Source organism: Nanorana parkeri, unplaced genomic scaffold (genome assembly GCF_000935625.1).
Source record: "Nanorana parkeri isolate BGI_ZX_2015 unplaced genomic scaffold, ASM93562v1 scaffold936, whole genome shotgun sequence".
Lineage (NCBI taxonomy): Eukaryota > Metazoa > Chordata > Amphibia > Anura > Dicroglossidae > Nanorana > Nanorana parkeri.
The window spans coordinates 35,433-50,271 of record NW_017307204.1 but is presented as its reverse complement, the minus strand read 5'-3'; the positions used below and the strand labels follow the sequence as shown (position 1 = coordinate 50,271).

The following is a 14,839-nucleotide window of genomic DNA, read 5'->3' as shown; positions in this document are numbered from 1 at the left end:
AGAAGCTGATGAAGCAGATCTCTGCTTCATCAGTTTCTGTGGGGGTCCCTAGGTGACATCAGAGGTCTTGGAGACCCCTGATGTCTCCATAAAGAGGACCTGTTTGGTGAACTGGCTATTACATAGGGGATTTCTTAATCCCCTATGTTATAGCAATAAAGTTGTCTAAAAAAAGTAAAAAAAAAAAAAATACAGCATTAAAAAAAATAAAGAAGCAAAAAAAATATTCAGAAATAATAATTAAAAAAAATTACATAAAAAAAATGTTTTAAAGTCCTCCGCCCCCCCCACTTACACATGCAAACATGCGTCGGGTGCGCCTATGTACGAAAACGACAATTGCGCCTATTATGCAGCACATGTTACATATCGCCGCGAACGTCGGAGTGAGAGCAATCATTTTAGGGCCATCTCACTGATAATCTCTATCTGTCCCCAAAAAATGGTATAAAATGTATTTCAGTACAGCGTTGCATGACGGAATAAACGTCAGCCAAAGTACCGCAGCGCTGAACATTGAAAAATGGCCTGGCCAGGAAGGGGGTGAAACACCGCGGTCTTCAAGTGGTTAAGGACGGAGTCCACTCGCTTATCACTTCTTTTAAGGGCTTCCTTGCCCACTTTTATTAAATGAACATTCACAAAACTATGTGATTACCCTCGCAGGGGTTCTTTATCCCAGAAATACAGGCACATCCAACCTTCTGCCTTTCACTCACAGCACTGCTGCTCTGGCCTCAGGCCACGGTCTGTTCCTCCAGACGGTCTTGTGCTAAACCTGCACAAGAGGTCTCACAACCCCGCAGCTCCCTGCTGCACTGGCCTCCACTCTGACTCCTGGGTGGAGTTCTCCTGACTCACAGGTGGGGCCCTAAACACATCCCAGCACACTCTTCATGAGGGATGTACACAGGTGCACAATCAGGTGCTGGTCACTCCTAAAGCCTGGACCCAGGAATGGAGATTTCATCCCTCCCAATGCTCTTTGAAATCTCCCAGTTCCAGGAACCCATGCCAAATCCAGAAAACCTGGGAAGAACTGCAAAGCCAGCTCTTTCCCAGTCAACATTTGCACTTTCTGGAACTGTTCAGCCCCCCTGGATGAGACACCGGGGTGACTATATTGCCAAAAGATACCCTGGCATTGCCATGCACTGCCACAGATGTTTTTTTAATAACTTTATTTAATTAAAAAAAATGTAAGACAGGGAATAAACATCTTAGCAACATTTTTCAAAAATAGTAAAATGGAAAAATTTAAAAACAATAAAGCCATATGTTCAAAAAGGTGGATCCATAAATTGGGGGAGCATTAGGGTGGAGAAGGTCCATGAAAACACAAACATAAGTACATTAGTAAAAAGAGTGCAGTACTTGAGTAAATAAAATTAAACCGCTAGGAACTGTAGCATTCCAAAAGCTGAGCAACAAACATACAAGAGGTAATCATATATTTTCTAGTATGCTCTCCAATAAGAGAAGAAAGGAAAAAGAAAACAAGTATGTGAGAGAATTGTGAATAAGTGGTAGGATAAAGTGGCACACACTCTCGGAGGGAGAAAAAAAGGGAGGGGGCAGCATAGAGGGAAGGAGGAACTAATGCATGTTTATATGAAGAGCAGAATGGTGAACAATAAATTAAGAGATCTGATGAGCCCAGGAAGACCAATTTAGAATACATTTGTCAGTTTTGTCCATTGCGATGGCTCTGGTTTCCTCCATTCTCCAAACCACATCAACTCAAACCTTCCACTCAATAATGGAAGGAGTAGATTTCCAGTGTAGGGGAATCAATGTTTTCACTACATTAATCAAATGGACGAGCAAAGAGTTTTTATATGTTGAGAAGGGGATAGTGGAATCATGTAGCAAATAAGAGTTCACTTCCAAAGGGAATGAGACTTAAGTGTGTTGACCCAGGTATGAATTTAGGTCCAGTAGGAGGTTATTCTGGAGCATGTCCACCAGATGTGGAGAAGAGAACTTACATCCGAGCTACCGTGCCAACATAGATTGGAATAATCAGGAACAATTCTATGAAGTTTTTCCACCTAGAAAATGGCTTATAAGAAGATTCCTGAGATTTAGCATTAATGGAACATTTCTGCATTAGGGAGCATCTGCGATTCCATTGTGTATCTGGGAAAGAGTATTGGAGGTCTGTTTCCCAAGCATTTTTGATATAGGAAGAAGGTGTAGTAGAGGAGTAAGATCTACCAATGAGTAGTGAATAGCAAGTGGGAATTAAATGGGATATTGGACAAGTGTCAGCATAAAGGAGTTCAAGTGGTGGGAGAAAGAATCTTTGAGGGTGAAGAGAGAAAAGAACGAATGAAAATAACAGCATAAGGGGGGATAGGACCTAAGGTTCTAATATGGTATTTGGGTAGAAATGATCCATGAGAGAAGTATCTTGCTACTAGGGTGGTAGGAATATGACAGTCAGCCATAAAAACTGGTAGAAAGGCTATGTGGAAAGTCTGGATTTTGACGGATTGGAGTAAGGGGGCTAAATGGTGAAGTAAGATTATTAGATTTAGCGAGTTTTTGAAATCCGGCTACCTCCATATACTGTAAGCAAGAGGGGAGATGTTCTTCATTCATTTTCAGAATCGCTATACGACCAACCCACGAGAAGGTGGGGCGATTCCAACTCTTAAGATCAGAGGAGATATCTTCCAGTAAAGGAAGGTAGTTAAGTTTAAATATATTGGCAGGATCTGCAGGCAGGTGGACACAAAGGTAGAGGATATTGTTTCATTTGCACTACAAAGGGAAGTATTTAGACAAACTCTTGACTAGGGAAGATGAAAGGGAAATATTTAAAAGCAGCAGACTGGTGTTTTTTATCACATTCAGAGCAGATTTTCTGTATTACATATTATCCATTTATCCAAATAGCTACTTTTAAAACACTAACATATTGTGGTTTTTATATTACCTATGTGCAACTGAGTATCAGTAATTAGTAGGTGTTTTTTGGAGTCAATCTACTACCTCCAAAAAAAACCCAGCTCCAAGAGCAGAGGGTCAGCAACAAGTGAATCCTGCACTTTGAGCCATCCCAAAGTTAAAAAAAAAAATGTCATATCAATACAAAATGAAGGGATACCTCAAAAATTAAAACCCTAAAATATCACTCTTGTAAGTTTTTATGGATGGGTCAGCAGCAAAAAAAAACTGCTGCCCTTCACAAAAAAAGCAGTAAAGGGGTTTATTGCCGTAGAACTTGCAATCAGATTGGTTGCTGAGAGTGATAGTAGTCCTAATATGGTTAGGTGTATGTTTCATGCATTTTAGAGCTGCAGTATCTTCTGTACGTGACATATTCTGGACCATTTTGATTGTATGCTTTATTGTACAGAACACGTGTATATGCCATGCTGTACTTTATATACTTCACACTGTTCTGTACCTCACTTGAACCTCCAGTGTTATTCTTTAGGGATGAGGTTCACATCCCAGTTGGGTTTGTTGCAAACTTTGCATTTTCAACTTTTGCACAAACAGAGAACTTATGGGCCAGGTTGCCCAGGCACCAAAAGCTTACCCTGTAATTGCTTTATGGCCTATAACGGGGCTTTGAAAGTGTGCCAGCCCCCCCTATAAAAGTCACCTCTCAGTGTCAGTGTGTGTGAGGGACAGCTGGCAGCTTTGGAAGGGAGAGACTGTTTGTGCTACTTTTACAGTGTTAGTAGTGGGCTAGAGTTATACAGGGATTACAGCTGACAGCTGAATGTAGTCAAAAAGTTAAAAAATTAAAAATATGTGGGGTCCCCTCAAATTTCATACCAGGCCCTTCAGGTCCAGTATGGATTTAAAGAGGGACCCCACCCAAAAAAACAAAAACAATTGATGTGGGCTTCCCCAAATCCTTTACCAGACCCTTTTCTATGCATGCAGCCTGTCAGGCTAGCAAGGGATGGGTACCTCATGTTCAAGAGGACAAGGGCCCCTTCCCTACAACCATCAACTGATGTTTGTGAGGGTCTGCAGATATCAGAATCTGGAAGCCCCCTTTAAAAATAAAGAGGGCCCCCAGGTGCCACCCCCCCATGTAGATAAGTAAAGGGTACACAGTACCCCCTACTCATTTCACAAAAAAATGACAGTGTAAGTTAGGGATCCACCGATACCGATACTAGTATCGGTATTGGTGCCGATACCGAGTATTTGGGCGAGTATGGATACTCGCCCAAATGCTCCTGATGCCTATCCTGAAACCGGAACTTCTGGTATCAGGAAGCCGGGTGGCGAGTCATTGCACGCTGTCCAGGTACCTTAATGGGACTTCTAGTATCGGCATTCGGATCGGCGAGTACCGGAAAAAATATCGGTACTCGTACTCGATCCCGGAAAACTGGTATCGGTGCATCCCGAGTGTAAATAATAACACACTTTTTGAGAAGTCCTTTATCAAAAAATAACAATGTGGCACATCTATCATCAGTCATATCATCGGCTGGCGCAGATCCTCATTACTCATGGTAAATTATGCCTGTCAGCTGTCGAAATGACAGCTCTAGGCCCTGCAGTGGAATGTAAACAGGTATAGCTGGTGATATCTTTCATCAAAAATGAACTAGTCCATTTTTTGGTCAATAACATTACTGTCAGCTAGGGAGACTGCATAGAATGACAGCTTCACTGCCCCTCCTGTGGGCCTGGGACAACCATGGTGGCTGTCAGCGAGTAGAATGGATGGAGATCAGTCAGCATCCGTTCACTGAACTCCCCTCCAATGAATGAACCTAGAAGCAACAAGGATTCTGTCACTCCTCAGCCTCTGTGGCTTCATTGGAGACCATAGGTAACATTAGGGTTCTAATATAGCACCGCTGTCTCCTAAAAAAGGACATGTCACCAGCAATATGCTATTGCATAGGGGGCTATCAGAAAAATTAAGTGAATCAAAATACACAAAAAATATTTTAGAGCTCACTGCCTCCTGTAACAAGGACACTCCACTGTAGTCCAGGTAAGTCAAGTAAAATGCAGTTTATTAAAGGGCAAACACAAAATAGCTTGCAGCAGCAACATAAGACTGTCCTTCTCTCTCACTCTGCTCTCTCAGCAGTGTGTCCCAGCGGTCCTAGGGTCACCGACCTTCCCGACCTCTCTCAGCCTTCCCTGGCTGTTCCACGTGTCCCACACGCACCTGAGTCTGCTGTGGCTCTGTGCTGCCTGCACCCACACAACTCCCTCTCTACCAACACTCCTCTCTGAGCACTGGGCTGGCTTCCTAATAAGGCTGCTCTCAGCCACCTGATCCAGCTATACTGGTCATTGGTAACACCTGGCCCCAGGACTGGAGATCTCATCCCACCCAGAGCTCTAAGAGATCTCCAGAGCTCCAGATCCCAGCTACATTTAGGAAACCCTGGAAGGACCTGAAAAGCCAGGCTCTTCCTTATAATATTGTTTACATTCTGGACCCTCTCAGCCCGTTTGGCTGAGAGTCCTGGGTGCCAATGTTGCCCTACTATGTCGTGGCATTGCCCTGCACTGCCACACTCAATTTACACACAAACACAAATGCGTTGGGTGTGCCTACATATAAAAACAACAATTGTGCCACATTTGGTATCGGCATGCATATTGGAGTGAGATAAATAGTACTAGGGCTATTATTCATGGTTAGCTCTAAACTGATGACCTGCAACCTCATCTTTTATATTTTACCAAAACGTTGGGGGTATTATATTTTGTTTGTGTGCAGTAAAGTTAATTTGAATGCATTTTTTTACTGAAATTTGGATTTGATAAACTGTTGAGCTAATATCCTGTGACATAAGAATTTGCAACTGCCACCATTATGCTTTCCATGCTCTCTGCTTTCAGAAAATATATATTTTGGGGGGCTTTAAGACATTTTCAGGCCTGAAATGTGCATTTTATTGTGATGGGGAAAAATGCAAAAACAACTTTGGCAGCAAAAGGGTTGAATTAATTTTGCATTTTTAATGTTGCCCTTCAAGGATTATTGCAAATACTGCCCCCAGCCAAAGATGTCTGCTCCCAACCACAATTAAATGATTTTTTCTTTGGTACACGCCCCATTGTTTTGGTACATGTTCTCCATGGCAGTGCCCGGCTCCCCATGCACTTTAGGTTTGCCCCCTATTGTCTTTAACAGGGTTTACATTAACCTTCACAAACTTTTTGTCATGTTCACAAAGTGCACCGGCGAATCAACACCATGCAAGTTCACCCATCACATCATTCCCCTTATATTGCTAATCTTATGCACCTACAGAATCATCATCTGTATTGCTTCTCTAATTCAATAGGGCATGCTTCTCTTCCTTCAGCACCTTTTACAGTGCACTTCTCAACTCTTTCAAATGATTCCTGTAGGGAGTATGTAGCATTCCAGTATCCAGTATCTGGGAGTATCTGGCATCCAGCCACAAGTCAACTAAACCAGCAGGCATGGTGAGGCTGATTTACTAAAGGATTTGAGAATGTTCACACAAAACAGATTATGTGATTATTATTGTCAAATACACATATTCATATTATGTGAAAAGCTAATGCCTGTTTACTTATTTCATCTGAACTTGATTGACTAATTGAAGTGAATATTAGTGTGGGAACATTTTCAAATTCTTCAGCCCTAATATCAGAACCCACAGGATAGAAGAACACATCATGACCTTCATCCACAGTTATACCTGGGGGAAAATCGGGGCATTTTCTTAGACACAGCTAAGTGATCTTGTTGAATATAGTTCTTGATGTCACCTTTTTTATTACATGGCACAGCCATTCTTTTGCTTCCGTTGGTTACATAGTTAGTACACTTTGCAGTAATACTCATGCCTCATTGGGATAGCCACCATTACTAGTTGCTATTCTGTACAGGCATACTGCATTCCACTACTAACTTCCCCTCTGTGACGCACATTGTACATATGTGAAGTAGTCATTACAATTTTTGCAACTGCACCCTGACTTGTTTGCTTTCATTTTTACATACTTACATAGTTGGTTAGGTTGAAAAGGGATAATTGTACATGGAGTTCAATGTAAAAAAAAACTAAACCCACAGCTATTATTATCACTGGGTACCCTAATCAATGCCTGCATAACACCTCCATCAATACACCCATTGCTTTATCCCCTCTTGCAAATTTTACATGTTTGAGTTATCTAGACCAGTAAAGGATGTGTTCCTGTTTTTTATGTTCTGATTTAGTTATTTTAGGTATAACTAATAGTTGGCGGCTGGGTAGTTAATAATTTGATGAGCATGCATGCGGGAACTGGATTAGGGTAACCTTTTAATTTCACCTCAAGATCTGTATAAAAGCTGCTTAAAGCAAAGGTGCTTCTGCTGTAAACTTGGAGGATAAATTACACAGTGCCTGCATCTGGAGATCACTGAAGATGTGTTTTTAAAGTCCATATACTGCTTCTCAAAGTGGAATGAAATGCTTAAGGGCTGCGGTCTAGCAATAGTGCTGTGCATACTCGAACATTTTGGCACAATTAGCTTTCAATTACCTGACACCTGGCTCTGTACTCGGCATGCACTATGCAGTGTACATTCTTAAATAAAATTTGTTAGAAGCATAGGTGAAGGCATAGAGATCACGTATGATGCAGAAAACTGAGCTGACGTATGCTAGACTACACCCTACATGTTTTATTACTCAAACTTTGTTGGGCACTTTTCCTTAATTAATTGTAGCTTTGTCAAATATAAAATAGCTGCATTGTTACTGCACAATTTTTTTTTTAAATTTTACTCTGCATGCATTTGTTTTTACAAAAATATTTTTTTTTCTGAAATGGGATATTTACACAAATGTCACTGTGAATAAGTGTTTGTCATTAGCACAGTGTTTTGTCACATATACACATTGGCATTGAGTGATACCCCCATTCCACTGTGTACCATATTGTGGTAGCCGGGCAGCAGCACTCTCTAACACGTACAATGCGCATTAAAGGGTAAGTTCACTTTCCCAAGTAATTTGGGAAAATGGAATTACCCACTCAAATCTGCCCCCCTCTATACTTACCTTTTCAAACTGCAGTCCAGTGCAGCCCTGCGCTATAGATTTTGAATTTAGCTCACAAATTGGTAGCACTCGTTGGTCAGCATGGTCACTCATTGGACCAATGAGAAGCGCTTCTTAGCATGGTTAAATATGATTTTGGTTAAAATAATTTTTTGTATCAGGACACGTAGATTGTCATGAGGAACAAGTAGATTGAGGCCTTGTTCACACCAAATGCAGAGCAGATCTGCATGAGTTTCTGCACAAGCAGTGCTGTGGGTTGTGCCACGTTTTTTGCCGCGTTTTTGATGCGTTCCGGGCCGTTTTTTGGTTAAAAAATATATATATTTTTAGGGCTGGTAATGATTAAAATTTTCGTGTTCGATTAATCGAAAAAAATTTTAATCGGTTAATTTCGATTAATTATAACGCACATACAGATCCAACTACATTGGCCTATACACATACAGCACAGCAATGAAGTAATACAATGTTTGGTCAGCATGGTCACTCATTGGACCAATGAGAAGCGCTTCTTAGCATGGTTAAATATGATTTTGGTTAAAATAATTTTTTGTATCAGGACACGTAGATTGTCATGAGGAACAAGTAGAGACTCCCGGAAGTCGGCGGAGAGGTGAGTATTTTCATTAGCCATCAAAAGCATTTTAATTGAATAAAAATTTTAACGATTAATTGCGGAATTAATTGTTAACTTCCGCAGCCCTAATTATTACCATTTATCTTTACATTTCAACATGCAGCTAGAATTTCTTAAACTAAAAAACAAATTTCACTTTTTCTTTTCCTCAAAACTGGAGCTTCACTCCAGCCCAAACAAGCACCTACAATATCGACACTTCACATGCAATCAAAATGAACCAGTTTATATCCTATTGGAAGTGAATGGCCACAGCAATGTACACTTATAATAACAATAACAGAACATTAAAAGAAAAAAACATGTACATTACCCTAAACCATACCTTATAACCCTTATCATAAAGTGCAACAAAAATAAAACTGTATAAAACTCACTGCCATCTAAGTGCCAAACACCACCCCGTAAGAGGGGTGTATCATGACTCCATAACAATGTACCAACCACCAGCTGTCCATTAAGAAAAGTGAGTGGGTACAACCATAAATTCTCTTCCTGGCTACTGAAGATATTCAGCCCCAGTACCTCCACCATCTCCACCTCAATATATTCCGTCCCTTTTCCTTCTCTGAGGAGCCATACCTTGATCATAGAAGTGATGGCACTGTCAGTGACCCTCCCCTCCGGTAGAAGACATCTAGAAGTGGCTTCCGTTGGCTAACAAAGGGAAGGGGGGAGGAGTCCGGTGACGTCACGGACATCGATGTCACCGGACTACCCCCCCTTTCGTTCGTTAGCCGACAGAGCCACTTGGGGAAGGGGGGAAGACCCGGAAGACGGCGGAGAGGTGAGTACCGATCAAAATAATTTTTGTATTGTTTGTACGCAGCCCTAATTTTTGTATTGTTTGTATGCGTTCCGGAATGCTGCGATGTGAACGGGAGCTAAAAATACCATTGGAATACATTGGACGCAGTTTTGCTCCGGTCTGTAACTGCTTTGCTCTGCTCCTTGGTGTGAACAAGGCCTAAGAGACAGCATCTGTCAATAAATGAGCATCTAATTGCTGTTATTATCGTTGTTGGAGTGCTGGTGACGTTTTCCTTTTTGTATATGTGTGGCGGCGCCATCCGCAGTCATTTCGAGCACCCGTCTTTTTGTGGGGAGTCCCGGTAAGCAGTGCGGCAAGTTTTCTTTTTTCTTGATTGGGCCCGAACTTTAGTCCTTGGACAAGTAGTTTTTTTTTTTTTATTTCCACACCCCTGCTGCTCACCTGGCCCTTTTTTCACATGTAAACTCTTACAAACACTATGGGGTCTATTTATAAGATTCACATAACTTTCACCCAAGATTCATACATTTTCTGAATTTAATTTAATTGGAAATATGTGTGTGAATCTTGGGTGAAAACATTTATAAATGGATCCTTAAGAGCATATTTCTAGTTGAAATTACTTAAAGCTGAACTTCGGCATAAGCAAATATTATGTTAAATTGAGGAGGAATGTGTACTTTTACTTAAATCATGACATGTTTTGTGTATTTCTTCCTGATTTATGCAGTAATTCAGCATTACACTTTGCCTCTGTACTGGAACTTCCTGAAACAAAGGCTGACCACTGATGCTCTCTCTCCTTTGTAAAGTTAAGGTGCCCATACACTGCTCGATTCTCGTACGAGAATCGCGGGAAATCCCGCGATCGTACGAGAATCGAGCAGTGTGAACGGAGACGGACGACCGTTTCTACTGTACGGCCGCACGTCTTCCGTCGAACCAGCACGTTCGAAAACCAGCCGGGAATCGTACGATTCTCGGTTGGTTAGAACGGTGCTCGGAAAACAAATGCCGAACGGGCCGGTGTGCGCACGCGCACACTGCCCGTTCAGCATTGCGGTCATCGGAAGCCCGCCCCTGAGGGGGGCGGGCTTGCGATGATCGAGAGTGCGATCTGCCTGTCCAAGATAGGCAGATCGTACGTTTTTTTAATCCCTTTACAACCATCGCAAGACTAAGGTCTTGCGATGGTTGTACAGTGTATGGCCACCTTTACTTGTTCTTCCCTGTTCTCTACTTCTCTGCATTCAATCTGTAATGGGTGGGACTGCTCCCTCAGCCCTCTCTGCACAGACTATTGTCCAGCCTAGCCCAGTAATGACTGGGTTTGCAAAGGCAATTGGTACACAGAAAGTAGATTTTTATCACTTGTGACTATTGAGGAATATATTTAACCACTTGCTTACCAGGTGTTTACACCTTCTTCATGGCCAGGCCATATTTTAGTATTAAGCACTGCCATACTTTGACTGACATTTATTCAGTCATACAACGCTGTACTGAAATGAATTTTATACAATTTTTTGGGACAGATACAGCTTTCTTCTGGTGGTATTTAATTACCACTGGGGTTTTTATGTGTTACTATATTAAGGAAAAATAACTAAAACATTTTTTTTTAAAAGTACATTTATTTTTTGGTAAAATATAAAAGACGGGGGCATGTCGGGTAAATAGACACCAAACATGTCAAGCCTTAAAATTGCGCGCACCCGCGAAATCGCAAAAACTACCATACCCAAAATTGGCCATAGGCGACGCTTTAAAAGCTTTTACCGCTCATCAGTTTAGTGTTATCAGTGAATAATGGCCGTAGAATTATTGGTCACTGCGACGTTTGTGGCGATGTGTAACATGTGTGGCGTAATGGGCACAATAGTTATTTTCGCATGTATGCGCACCTGACGCATGTTTGCATGTATGTATTTATTCTTTTTTCATGCATAACTTTCATTTTTTTCATTTTTTTTCACTTAACTTTATTGTTATCACATAGGGGGCTAAGAAGCCCCCCTATATGATAGCAAAGAGGATGTGACAGGTCCTCTTTATGGAGACATCAGGGGTCACCTGGCTGCACATACCGGCACGTTATACAAGTGATCTGGTGGCTCTATAGCCAGCGGATCGCCTGCATGTAAACAGGCATTGCTGCCTGGTTTTAAATTTTAGCAGTTTCCCGCTCGCGCAGGGCACGCACGAGTGGGTGGTGCTAACAGGCTTGTTACATCCAGGAAGCTCCTGGGTGGCCGGTCGAGAGGCGGTTAAATGTAATTTTTTTGGGTGACCAGAGTTCAGTCTTAATCCATTAGCTTGGCCAACCCTGATGTGAAGACCTTTCGAGCTCAGTCAACAAATTCCCCTATTCAGCTCTAATGCCATGTTACGCTCTCATTCTATGGAAAAGCAAAATATTTACATTAAATCTACAAACCAACCCCTTTTAACTTACTGGATATCTTTTTAAAACATTTACCCCCATTTTTACATGGTTGAATTCTCAAAAGTTTTGAGATGTCCCTTTTGTATTTTGCTCCATATGTAGTGGAGCTGTCCAACAGTGTTCAGACTTTGATGAGCCTTTTTGCTTGACATTTCCCCAAATCTTCCTTGGTCCTACTTTTAGGAGATAAATATTATACCCACATAGTGGTTCACACCATTGCAACCCAGCAAAAACTGCCATGTCATGGCTTATGAGAAGCTAGATGCTGCAAGGCATTATGCAAAAATGTTTTGGGGTTTTTTGTTTTGTTTTTTTTAATGGCAAATTTGGCTTTAACACTTTCTTTCACTCTGAGTCATAGATAAATATTATTTCTTTGACAACAGCCCTTTTGATGAATAGGAATACAATTCTAGCCATTCAAATAGCATAGATGTTTATTTCTTTAATTACGTTGGCTTTTTTTGTCATATTGTATTGTTACACTGGTGTTACAATCTTCTGTATTGATAACTGCCCCTGTGATGGGTAATCTTGCCAAACTTTCAATCTAATCTGTTTTAAAATTAAAATAAAACTTTATTGAAACTAAAATATAGTTGTGTTTTCATGGTAAACATAAAATGATGTACATTCAAATAGTTTACACATAAACCTGGGCAGGTGCACAAAAAAATCAACAGGCTTGCTCGATTACAGGTTCCCAGTTCAAGCATCAAAGCATCATCAACCAGTCATCAGCATCAAAACCTTCTTTAACAATGATACAACAGCAGCATATCGTTAATCTTGAGGAAATTATCCAGTTAAAAGAGTGCCTAAGAAAATAATTTTAACTTGTCTGTTTAGAGTTGCAAATAAGGTGCGTGTTTGCATAACTATAAAGTTTATCATGCACAATTGGTTGTTTGCATTTCACCCATCATGCACATACATTGTTTACTGCATATCGGGCAAATTGTCCACGTATGTTGAGATGGATCCAGATCATTAGTTCTCTTTTATACACTCTGCTGTCAGCAAACACAGTTGTAAAGTGTCTGAATTTGTCAACAAGCCCAGTTAAGGTTTTTTGGCTATGCTATTCTGTGTGTTTACCTCAATTAACTGTCAGATTGTCTTACAAATTTGCTAAAAATGTATTCATGTTGGTAGCTTTGTAGGGTAGAGATTGTAAGGTGCTCCAGAGACAGCAACAGTGTTTTGTGTTCAATTAATCTCTGCAAATAAATTTGCTATAAAATAATTATTGTTCCATTTCTCATTTAGGAAATGATGGATATAATTAAAGCCATATATGACATGATGGGGAAATATACATACCCTGTTCTCAAAGATGATGCCCCTAAGCAACATGTGGAACTATTTTTTCAGGTCAGTTTGCAGTACCTTCAAAACAGTAATATTTAAAATAATACCTTGTGAAGAGAAAGTTCAGAATTGACTTACTTCGATGCTTGTATGTTGGACTGATTTTATGATGATAGTTGTGGCTGAAAATAATGCCCAGTTTTTTTTCCTATAACTCCAATAATCTGTTAGGCTTAACATAATAAGATTTTTCAGCTTAAACAAACATAAGATATCTGCCTGTTATTGTTATATTTAATGTTCTATTGAACCTTCTGCAAGTGTTTTTCATTTTGCTTTACTTAGCACACTAGCTGTAAAAGGATATTTGTTTTTGCTGACACCATGCTTGCTCTGATGAAGTCCACAATGGATGAAATGTGTTAGTGATGCGGCACCGCTTATTCATGAGGGTCCTGTTGTATATAGCCCCTATGATATATTCAGATCCTGCATAATTTGATGATGGTGGTCTTGACTGTATGATGACTGGCATTTTGGAGGTTTTTTTACAGAGGTAAATCTTTCTACTATCTACCATTGGGATTATCTTTGGCAAACACGCTGCATGATTGAATTGTATCACGGAAGACAATAAGGGTGTGGCCGTGGGAGGACTGACAACTCATGGGGCTCCTGGACAATTGGAGATCATGAGGCCCCCTGTGTCCTCACACCACACAAAGCCCCACCTACATTCATTTTGCACTGCTCACATTACATACATTATGTTCAAAATAATGTTTATTAAGTTAAGAAAATAAAGGAAAATAAACTTACATTAAAGAAAGTGCAACAATGGTAAATTTTCAAAATAAAGGTTTTAATAAATTAACAAAATATAATAACTGAACATTTTAGTAAGATAACAAAATGTAGAATATAAAAACTTACATCACTGAAAATACAACAAATCTCTTCATATTAGCTAAATGTGAGCAGCAATTTCAACATATTACAATAGTGCATCATAAAAAAAGAAAAAAAGCACAGCATAAAAAAAGAAAAACGTGCATCATAAAAAAAATGTAAGAATTTGAATGTGGGTTGCAAAATATACAATATTTAACTGAATGGTTGACAGCATATTGTAGAACAAACCCTGCACAATATTAGGAGAAAAAAACTTCTGTAAAGTACACACACACGTAAACTAAACAAAACTAGTTTTTAAAACTCATTAAAACTCTGTCAATGATTTTATCTTTGTCACTCTTTCGGGGTTATTCACTAAGCTGCCAAAGGCAGCCAGGTGAGTAACAGAGCCAAAGTGAAGGGAGCCAAACACTGTTTGGCTATTCACTTTAGCCCTGTATGGCTGATTTTAGCCATACATCGCCTGGCTTCGGCTCCCTTCAGTTCAGCCGAACATGCTCAGCATGTTCAGGTGAGCCGAAGTGAAGAACACGTTCGACTCAGAAGATTCCAACATCTGGATTGGCCGAACGACATTTAGTGAATAGCCAAATGCTGCCAAATGTAGCGAGCAAAATAAAAAAAGAAAAGTGTGGGGTCCCCGTCCCGATCCATACCAGACTCTTTAGAGGTTTGGTAGGAAAGTAAGGAGGGAACCCCCCCCCCCCCCCCCCGTTAAAAATAAT

The 14,839-nt window shown here is 40.4% G+C and overlaps 1 protein-coding gene across 1 annotated transcript in view; it reads left to right on the top strand.

Moving 5' to 3' along the window:
* Positions 1-14,839, top strand: part of LOC108795121 (Kv channel-interacting protein 1-like) — a 176,240-nt gene that overhangs the window by 129,570 nt on the left and 31,831 nt on the right. Inside the window, exon 7 of the mRNA XM_018566314.1 lies at positions 13,158-13,262. Coding sequence (XP_018421816.1) covers positions 13,158-13,262 — 105 coding nt within the window. The remainder of the gene's footprint in view (positions 1-13,157; positions 13,263-14,839) is intronic.